This window comes from Mya arenaria, chromosome 2 (assembly GCF_026914265.1).
Source record: "Mya arenaria isolate MELC-2E11 chromosome 2, ASM2691426v1".
NCBI lineage: Eukaryota > Metazoa > Mollusca > Bivalvia > Myida > Myidae > Mya > Mya arenaria.
The window spans coordinates 35,969,044-35,980,630 of NC_069123.1; the positions used below are offsets into that span (position 1 = coordinate 35,969,044).

General features: G+C 38.9%; 1 protein-coding gene across 1 annotated transcript; it reads right to left on the minus strand.

The window, feature by feature from the left end:
* Positions 1 to 444: 444 nt before the first annotated feature.
* Positions 445 to 11,223, minus strand: LOC128245489 (cerebellar degeneration-related protein 2-like). Its single transcript, XM_052963675.1, has 4 exons — positions 10,992 to 11,223; positions 4,335 to 4,447; positions 3,611 to 3,759; positions 445 to 2,733 (listed from the first exon to the last, which is right to left on the minus strand). Exons 1-4 carry the CDS (start codon positions 11,032 to 11,034, stop codon positions 1,701 to 1,703), a joined length of 1,338 nt encoding a protein of 445 aa, XP_052819635.1. The 5' UTR covers positions 11,035 to 11,223; the 3' UTR covers positions 445 to 1,700.
* Positions 11,224 to 11,587: the final 364 nt, after the last annotated feature.

Sequence of the window (11,587 nt, forward strand, 5' to 3'; positions counted from 1 at the left end):
ATTGCACTGTCATCGACCACATGGTATCAACAATATTTTAAACAAGAATGCCGCAGTGCAAACTCCAACCCACACCCGTTCTTTTATTTTCAGTCGAAAAGGGGCACAACTCAATACTTAATTAAATCAGAGTTATTGGTCTTACTGTAAATGTGTATATTGTCTCCGGTAGCATGTGTATAAAGTTGCATTGGGATATCTGGCACGACTGTAAGTAATGGCCAGGCAAAAAGTGTTTGTGCTACTCTGACGACACCAAGGATTTCACAATAATCTCTGTTTTGTTCGAAAAACCAGACGAGCTAGAATAATGAATAGTTCGATCATGTAAATTGTCAGAAATGATTTGCATGATGAGTAGGAACGCAAGACATTATTTCGTCAATGATCATAACAATTTAGAATGAATGGCTCAGTTTACATTCAAACAAATCATAACACACAAAATGTTTTCAATTTATTGAAAAGCTAAACAAAAATTGAAAAATAAAAAAAATACTGGGATAAATTGCACTGTACTGACAGAAATATCATTCTGATATCAATAACAAAAAAACAACAAGAAGAAAATCTCCCACATGCTTAGAAATACAATACAATGTGATTTAAAATGATGCATAACTCGATAAGTTAAAGGAATTCGTTCACACAATTTATGTTGGCAATGGTTTTGTTTTTAATGTTTGCTGAATTTTAGCTATTTTACTTACTGTGATTAACGTACACCGAAAAGCAACTGGCTGATATTCATTTGAAAAAGATTTTTGTAAATTATAGCCTTATTTAATTTCATGTTCCATACCATTTACAACGTTTTATGTTTCTGTCCCATATTTAAAGCTGCACTCTCACAGATTTACCGCTTTGACAGTGCGAGTTTTTAGTGTTTTTTTTGTCTTTGAAAGAGCCAAATATTGCCTTTATGTCAGGAACCCGGTGATATAATACAGGTGATAAAAGATCAGTTCGCAGTTATTAATATTTACGCTCGAAAATTGATGTTTTATGGCTAAAAGCGTTACTAACGCTTTAAGAAAAAAATGAAAATTCGGCAATTTTACAAAAAAAATCAAATCTGTTCTATTGTGTGTTATCCTATATGACTGATTAAAAACAGCACTGATGCCAAAATCAGCGGATTCTGGGACCAAAAATGAAAAAGGTTGTCAAATTTGTCAATCTGTAAGAGTGCAGCTTTAACATCCTGAGCTGTTATATGAACGTTTAATGACGTATTATCGCTGAAAACAAGCATTTCGTTCACATTTCACACAAAATTATTTGTTCGAAGACTTTCAAGTGTGATCGTGTCCCTTTAAAACAGATACAACGTCTATACAATCACATCCAATAGAAGTGTCAGTATCTTCAGATTAATAATTGCAAACTTCATAACAAAAATGCTCCACACGTCAAACTTTAAGCTGAATAAAACTTTGAAGATATTAGAAAAGGCTAGCTTATTAAAAAAACATTTACATGTGAGGGTAAAATAAAACAGATTAAGCGACAGGTAAAGCTGCAAATAAGATTTTACTCTAAACTTAACTGATGACAATCTTACCTACTAATTCGGTCAATTCTTAACTAATTCAATTTCGTTTTCAAAAGTAATACTTGTATTTCAAATAAGTTTTAAATATATTATTTGTTCTTTCAATTATGTTAATGTCCCTTTAACTCGGTTTTGCATGACTTTGTTATCTTGCGTCTGGCACGGGGCTAGAACTTTGTTCACATCGACCACGTGACGTCTCCGGTGACGTCACACTTTCACCCGATTCCTCAATCCGCGATTTCCGTAAAGTCGCAAAAATGTCCTTGAATATCATTTTGTATGGTGGATTTTCCAAATCTTCGCCAGGTTTGGTCAATTTAATTGTCGTCTGCACGGATTTGTGTGACAGCCTCTTTTCCAATTCCTTTTCCGCTTCGTCGTCGTCTTCCATTAGCAAACTACTTGGACGCCTGCCTTTCTGCAGTAACATTTCATATTTCTTAAATAATGCTTGATACTGTGACTCCAGCTCGTTTAAAATCGAAATTCCAGCGTCGTCTGGATTTTCTGGACTTCCTATTGACGTCATAGTTTCTTTGGTCTCCATAGCAACCTGGTCCAATGATTCCCGGCTCCCGTATACCGAACCTCCGCTCTCCATTTTGACTAGTTTCCCCTCGCTGTTAAACTTAGGCTCATCCATTTCAACATCGGTATGTATGATACTACCTTTCTTCAACAAATCCAATGTCTTACCACACTGAACACAATACTTGCTAGACTCCATTTTGATTTTCTGGATGTCATCCTGAAGTTTCTTATACTTAAACAAATCTTCCTCAAGAATCTTCAACTTTATCTCAAGTGAGGTATTCTCCTCCCACAACAGCGCAACTTCCGTTTCCAAGTCCTCTCGTTTCCTTTTATCTAGCATATTCTGTGCTTTTTGTCTCTTTATAATTTCTTGTTGGTTCCTGATCTCGACCTCGTATGGATTCATGGGAAGGTTGGAACTCTGAAACCTCTCATTGTACGTCCACGTGCCTATTTTCTCGTAGTAAATCTCGCGGTTCTCGCGATTGTCCGGAAGGTTGGCGAGAGAACGCGCTCTCCGTGTGTCTTTGTTCTGTTGTACCTGAATCTTCTTTCGCTCGCGTTCGGCAGCTTTTAGATCATCGACTTTCTTTGAAAGCTCGTCGTTCTTTTCTTCGAGGGTTTGAATGGTATCGGTCTGTCTGAAATATAATAGAATGGTCGAGATTTATACAAAGTTGGCAAAGCGTTGATACTTTATACAGCAAATAAAGCTTAAAAACTTCGTAGTGTAGCGCATACCAACGCTCGCTCACTTTTTTCTTACCCAAACAAGTGTTTGCAAATGTGTATCCAGAGATAAGGGACACATATTTCACAAGTTATAAAATAACCTCAAAATGCAAATGAATGGTTAAAAACTGCAAGGGGAGTACCCCTAACTCCCTAGCCAACATTTTGAACCATATAACGTTCTGTTTTGATGGAGGGGCTCATGTCCAAAGGTTGCCCTCCAACGTCAAGTTTTGAAGCCGCCCCTGTATTTAAGTTGTGTTCAATTTTTGAATGTTAATATTGTTTACATCATAAAGTATTTCGAATATGACCAGACTTATAGGGATAATACACTTTTTATCGCGAGCGTAAACATTTGCAGACGCCCGCAAAAATAAGTTTAACCCAAATGCGAAGCAACAATCAAGGGTTCACACGACGACGGATCCGCCGACGCCACGACAACATCTCGAGTGTTTTTCTCAAAACAAACATAAATGAACTTTTAAGTACTTCAGTACTTTCTGCGTGCGCGCCTTGCTGCCGATGACAAAGTTCTGGTTAGATTTCTCTAGCTCGTGTACCTATCTCATTATAGTCTCACATAACAAGTACCTCTTAACTTTCTGCTCGACCGTCATCCTGTCTAGTTCCTATTTCTGGTTATGCACCAAGTACGTTCAATATCTTAAACAAATGAGCCAACATTATTGTTTGCACAACAAACCGAATAACACCGACGACGACTCCACGGTTTTGATGTTGTTTATTTTCTTAAGAATAACAATACATGCTAAACAGTACCTATCTATTTTCTGTTTGTCTGCCTTGCTGTCGAGGGCGTATTTCTGATTAGTTTGCTCCAGTTCTTGCACAGCCTTATCAATCTCCTCGTATATTCGGTTCTTCGACTCCACAGACTCTCTGAGTGCATCCAGCTGGTTGCCCTGGTACTGTGGACCGAAAATGTATATGAAATACTTTATACAAATACAATCTTAAGTCGCTTTATACAAATACAATCAGATAAATTCAACACCGTACAAACTCCCAAAACTCACTGAGCTAACATCAGCTTTTTTCTAATTGCAGTATGCAAATATGCATTGAGACTACAGTTATACCAATCGGAACACCTCGGCAATGATCCAACAGAATCGATTTTTTCGTCGTTCCCGGAAGCTTGCCGGAGATGGCCGAGTTGTTACGATTGCACTAATATGACATGAGTTACCCAAATGCATGTCAAAGCTCGTCTGTTTATCTTCTCAGTTGATCAAAGGGTATATCTCGATAAACATTTTATCCAGAGTTATGGGACTTGCTACCCTTGTGGCATGTAAACCAATCTTTTTCAGAGACAGTTTTTAGTTATAACTAACAATAAAATGATTGAATTTACTGCATCACTTCAATAATTTCGCCACACCTCTGCTGACGATGACACAAATACTTTGACATTACCTTGCCTGTTTTTTTCTTCAGAAAATCAAACAACAGACCAGCTGAAAAAGGAAGATAAACTCACGTCAATCTCCATCTGCTGTTCTTCCATAATCTGCTGTGCATGGTACAGCTGCGATTCCAAATCTCTATTTCTCTCCAACAACGCCTTGCCGAGCTCAGCCGCTAACTGAAGGTCTGAAATGCATGAAAGTTGGGACAATAAAGCTCTATATGACTGATTGTTTCTGGGTTTAATCACTGTTTCTCTCAAGCAATGCATTGCGGATCTTAGACCTTAACTGGAAGTCTAAAACATGCAACGAATTAATGACTTTATACGTTTGGCAATACATGTAAATATTCTAACGACCAGATGATGGGATTAGGTAATACACGTTAATGTATGGACGATATGTTGTGTCTGGTACAGCTGGATTGAGGTAACACACATAACAGTCTGCGCGACCTGCTATGTCGGCTACAGGTGGGATGAGGTAACACACGCAGCACTTTTCACGACCAGTTGTTTCTGACACAGTAGGGATGAAGTAATACACATAAATGCATTAACTACCTGTTGTGTCTAGTTCAGCTATGATGAGGTAGTGCACGTAAATGCATTAACGACTTGTTGTGGCTTGTACAGCTAGGATGAGGTAGTACACGTAAATACATTAACGACCTGTTGTGTCTGGTACAGCTAGGAGGAGGTAATGCACGTAAATGCATTAACGACCTGTTGTGTCTGGTACAGCTAGGAGGAGGTAATGCACGTAAATACATTAACGACCTGTTGTGTCTGGTACAGCTAGGATGAGGTAGTGCACGTAAATGCATTAACGACCTGTTGTGTCTGGTACAGCTAGGAGGAGGTAGTGCACGTAAATGCATTAACGACCTGTTGTGTCTGGTACAGCTAGGAGGAGGTAATGCACGTAAATACATTAACGACCTGTTGTGTCTGGTTCAGCTAGGATGAGGTAGTGCACGTAAATACATTAACGACCTGCTGTGGCTTGTACAGCTAGGATGAAGTAGTGCACGTAAATACATTAACGACCTGTTGTGGCTTGTACAGCTAGGATGAGGTAGTACACGTAAATACATTAACGACCTGTTGTGTCTGGTACAGCTAGGATGAGGTAGTACACGTAAATGCATTAACGACCTGTTGTGTCTGGTACAGCTAGGATGAGGTAGTGCACGTAAATACATTAACGACCTGTTGTGGCTTGTACAGCTAGGATGAGGTAGTACACGTTAATGCATTAACGACCTGTTGTGTCTGGTACAGCTAGGATGAGGTAGTGCACGTAAATACATTAACGACCTGTTGTGTCTGGTACAGCTAGGATGAGGTAGTGCACGTAAATACATTAACGACCTGTTGTGGCTTGTACAGCTAGGATGAGGTAGTACACGTTAATGCATTAACGACCTGTTGTGTCTGGTACAGCTAGGATGAGGTAGTACACGTAAATGCATTAACGACCTGTTGTGTCTGGTACAGCTAGGATGAGGTAGTGCACGTAAATACATTAACGACCTGTTGTGGCTTGTACAGCTAGGATGAGGTAGTACACGTTAATGCATTAACGACCTGTTGTGTCTAGTTCAACTAGGAGTAGGTTATGCACGTAAAAACATTAACGACCTGTTGTGGCTTGTACAGCTAGGATGAGGTAGTACACGTAAATGCATTAACGACCTGTTGTGTCTGGTACAGCTAGGATGAGGTAATGCACGTAAATACATTAACGACCTGCTGTGGCTTGTACAGCTAGGATGAGGTAGTGCACGTAAATGCATTAACGACCTGTTGTGTCTGGTACAGCTAGGAGGAGGTAATGCACGTAAATACATTAACGACCTGTTGTGGCTTGTACAGCTAGGATGAGGTAGTACACGTAAATGCATTAACGACCTGTTGTGTCTGGTACAGCTAGGAGGAGGTAATGCACGTAAATACATTAACGACCTGTTGTGGCTTGTACAGCTAGGATGAGGTAGTACACGTTAATGCATTAACGACCTGTTGTGTCTAGTTCAACTAGGAGTAGGTTATGCACGTAAAAACATTAACGACCTGTTGTGGCTTGTACAGCTAGGATGAGGTAGTACACGTAAATGCATTAACGACCTGTTGTGTCTGGTACAGCTAGGATGAGGTAATGCACGTAAATACATTAACGACCTGCTGTGGCTTGTACAGCTAGGATGAGGTAGTGCACGTAAATGCATTAACGACCTGTTGTGGCTTGTACAGCTAGGATGAGGTAGTACACGTAAATGCATTAACGACCTGTTGTGTCTGGTACAGATAGGAGGAGGTAATGCACGTAAATACATTAACGACCTGTTGTGGCTTGTACAGATAGGAGGAGGTAATGCACGTAAATGCATTAACGACCTGTTGTGGCTTGTACAGCTAGGATGAGGTAGTGCACGTAAATACATTAACGACCTGTTGTGGCTTGTACAGCTAGGATGAGGTAGTGCACGTAAATGCATTAACGACCTGCTGTGTCTTGTACAGCTAGGATGAGGTAGTGCACGTAAATGTATTCACCTGTTGTGTCTGGTACAGCTAGGATGAAGTAGTGCACGTAAATGCATGAACGACCTGTTGTGGCTTGTACAGCTAGGATGAGGTAGTGCAAGTAAATGCATTAACGACCTGTTATGTTTGGTACAGCTAGGATGAGGTAGTGCACGTAAATACATTAACGACCTGTTGTGTCTGGTACAGCTAGGAGGAGGTAATGCACGTAAATGCATTAACGACCTGTTATGTTTGGTACAGCTAGGAGGAGGTAATGCACGTAAATACATTAACGACCTGTTGTGGCTTGTACAGCTAGGATGAGGTAGTACACGTAAACGGATTAACTACAAGTTGTGTATTGTACAGATAGGATGAGGTCATGCATGTAAATGCATTAACGACCTGTTGTGTCTAGTTAAGCTAGGATGAGGTAGTGCACGTAAATGCATTAACGACCTGTTGTGTCCGTTACAGCAAGGATAAGGTAGTGCACGTAAACGGATTAACTACAAGTTGTGTATTGTACAGATAGGATGAGGTCATGCATGTAAATGCATTAACGACCTGTTGTGTCTAGTTAAGCTAGGATGAGGTAGTGCACGTAAATGCATTAACGACCTGTTGTGTTTAGTTCAGCTAGGATGAGGAGTGCACGTAAACGGATTAACTACAAGTTGTGTATTGTACAGCTATGATGAGGTCATGCATGCAAATGCATTAACGACCTGTTGTGTCTAGTTCAGCTAGGATGAGGTAGTGCACGTAAATGCATTAACGACCTGTTGTGTCTGGTTCAGCTAAGATGAGGTAGTGCACGTAAATGCATTAACGACCTGTTGTGTTTAGTTCAGCTAGGATGAGGAGTGCACGTAAATGCATTAACGACCTGTTGTGTCTGGTACAGTTAGGATGAGGTAATGCACGTAAATGCATTAACGACCTGTTGTGTCTTGTACAGCTAGGATGAGGTAGTGCACGTAAATGCATTAACGACCTGTTGTGTCGGGTTCAGCTAGGATGAGGTAGTGCACGTAAATGCATTAAAGACCTGTTGTGTCTAGTTCAGCTAGGATGAGGAGTGCACGTAAATGCATTAACGACCTGTTGTGTCCGTTACAGCAAGGATAAGGTAGTGCACGTAAATGCATTACCGACCTGTTGTGTCCGGTACAACTAGGATGAGGTAGTGCACGTAAATGCATTTACGACCTGTTGTGTCTGGTACAGCTAGGATGAGGTAGTACACGTTAATGCATTAACGACCTGTTGTGTCTAGTTCAGCTAGGATGAGGAGTGCACGTAGCTGCATTAACGACCTGTTGTGTCTGGTACGGCTGAAATTCTATTTGAATGACTCTTAAGACGATTGGATCTGCTACACATGGGATTTTCTTTTCTTTTCCAGCTCTGCGGCAAGCTCTTAGGCTTAAGGTGCTAGGGATTTCTAGTCAACAATTATACTTCATCAGGGGTTTTTCGAAGCTCGGCTGCTAGTTGAAGGTTTGAAATAAGAATGTTTGAAATTCTCAACCAGCTATTTCAGCCAGTCTGCAAGAAATGAAATCTCCAAAGAAGCTTACATTTACGTAAACAATTGATTTTAATTACTTTTTAAAGACAATGCAAACAAACTTCGGAAAAAACTAAGCTAATGGGAACAATGAAGAACAAACGAAAATAGAGTTGTGCTTTATGATGGATTCGAACCCCTACCTTGAAACCCTCAGAAGATGTGTAGGCATGTGTTGTGTAATGAGTTTCAAGTCGATGTCTTCATCAGGGCTGTGCTACCTTAATTATACACTTGGTAAATAAAATAGCGTGCCCTGTTGAGCAACAATAGCTTGTTATAGATAATCAATTTTGCAAAGTGTCCAACTGAGAAAATAATTATTTCCGGCAACATTTTGTCTGTGTGTTTGGCATTGGATTAACAAAGGCGAGAAGTGTATATTGGCCACTCATTGTCTTGGATAAGTGGGAGTTACATCTTAACCTAGGGAACAATTAAGACGCGTCACGTACATTTGGGGGTCATTACAAGACTGTTCGTCTCACATACATTCTGTACAAACATTCTTGAACATAATTATGTATTACAGTTTGTGTTTTTAAATTCGATTAGTTTTAATATTAATGGATTTTCTAATTTAAACAGTTAGTTAACAAACTTGCACCTATATTTGGGGCATTTTAAACGCCAAAAATTCGAATGTGTACCAATTTTAACAGAGTATCTTGATAATTTTACACGAGTTTAAAGAATGTATTAATCGGAGGCCATCACTACTGAGAAGTGGGTGCGAAAATAAATATCAGACCACAGTCAGTTCTAGAGACATGCCACATTTATAATTTATAAGTATATACTTATACCATGCACTTAAGATTCGGTCGAAACATCATTTTATTAAGGCATGTTCCTAATGGCTGGCAACTTTGATGGGACTAGACCAGATAAATCGACTTTCTCTGTCAAGAAAAAAGATCTGAATTCGATAACATACTCGAGTATCTGATAAAAGTTAACAATGTCCACGGCCAGAAACAGTCCAACCCACGACAATGGGGCGAAAAAAGGCAATATGGTTTATGGAATCGTATACAGTGATGCCACATTGATAAAAAATCATGTCAGAAACATGAATCGTATGGTAAATCGCATGGGGTGCCTGTTTTATTGGTAAATGGGCTGCAGGCTTGTGGGTTGGTTTATGGACTATGCTTCGCCGACCCCCTGTCACCACCCCTTCCCACTAATATAATGAAGTTGCAGGAGATTGTGAGGGGCCGGGGTAGAGGTAGGGGTGGGGTTAGCAAATATACGCAGATGCATTCGCCATTGGTAGACAGTGAGTGGGTAAAGCATTTTTAAATGTCACAATTTTACTCGTATAGAAGTTTATACTAATAAGTTATGGCCGACTTAGATTTAGATTGGAATTCAGTAATTTACATGTTGTATTGCTACAGATGGGAAACGTATTACAAGCACATTACAAGCAGAGGTCGCCAGACACCGCTGAAACTGAAAATGATATAAATGACAGGCAATATTTCAGCAACAAAACCTTCAGGAAGGACTTAAACCACTTCTGACATTTAATATGGCAGCAACAGACAACATTAAACAAGCATGAATAGCGAACGTATTCTTCATAATACTGCGGGACAATATCTCAGCCTGAATGACATTTTGTGTCTATAGACCTAGCATATATTCCCAGGGTTGAGTCATCGCAGAAATTTCAAGAGAATTTATCGATCCCGACAATAGCATCCACAGATCTGCAATATCGATCACTCTGAAAATAATACCTCATTTCTCTATATTCCCATAATATCTTGTACATGTTTAATATCATGGGGCCTAGCCTTAGCAGGCAGGTTTTTTAATGTTTAATTAACTAATCACGCCACTTGTACAGCTATATTGGCATTCCTGGATGGGCTGGAATTTGTCGCAGAATCAGATTGTGCTATTTAAATGTCACTAGAATGAGAGCTTTTAAGAGCGATATGAATTCAGGCGCTGGAACTGGTTGATCTTTAATATTACAATCGAAAAACAAATTATAATGAAATGTGTACAAAAAAGAATGCCAGACCTAAAATGGAAACTATAATGAGATATTTGTAAGAGGCAGCATGAAATACAAGTACAATATGCATCTTCAAGAATGTATTTTCTACATACGACCTTTTTATAATGTTAGATGCACTTGAAATGTTTCTGTTATGAAGCACATTACACGTGCCTGCAATACCAGGATATATAGATGAAAATACTTACATTACCAACGTACATAAAACAAATACGTCTAAGATTATCAAATATTTAACATATTTATTCATGTAAAATGGGTCTGCTGTTCGGACATATATATACTCATTATCAAATTATTCGTATTCGTAATTTCTAGCTGGAGGCATGCAAGTTATCTCAATTAACATCAAAGTACACCTACATGTACAGTATAGTTGTAGTTACTTTTATGACTGACAATCCTACGGAGATATTTCGTTAACAATTATCTATCTCCAGGTTTAATACAGCGGTTGTAGGTTAAGTCCACATGTAGTTCATACTCAGTGTACAATATACATGTATTTCACTCAATTAAACTAAACATGCCACGCCCCCTTTTTATTTATATACATGTACATCAGAAGAAAAAAGCAATCGATGCTTACCATTTTCGTACCACTCCTCCTGGCCACCGTTTGCTTTATCCATATTTGAGAATTAAGTATTTCTGCACTTAAATGTATCTAAATGACTCATTTGAAAGCAATGTTATCTAAATAGGAGTCCGTTTTTTCTTCATCTTAAAGAAAAAAGAAATTCAGTAGTTTCGTTTCTTCCAATTCCCACGTTTAACCTATACCGTTATCTATACTGCGAGAATATCCAATACACAACCAAATCACCAATACACAACATAACGTGGCAGTCACGTGACCGAAAATAAATACATCGCATCTGTTATGAATATTTCCCTGCTTTCCACAGACATGATAAAGTATGTTTTAATCTGTTATTCTTTCAGGGTCGCATATTTATTGCTTTGGTATTAATTGTTATCGCTCGACTGCTGAAAAAGGTGAAATAAATTTGGAAAAAAACAATGCCTTTACACTCGCGTTTATAAATATATGTATACATTTTTAAAAGGTGGAATGTATCTTTTGTTAAACATATCTTTTGGTGAGTTTTTAGTGTGTATCCCCCTCTTCATGATTTAACAACTAATTCAGTACATGTAACATTTGTTTTAAGGCCAAGCAAA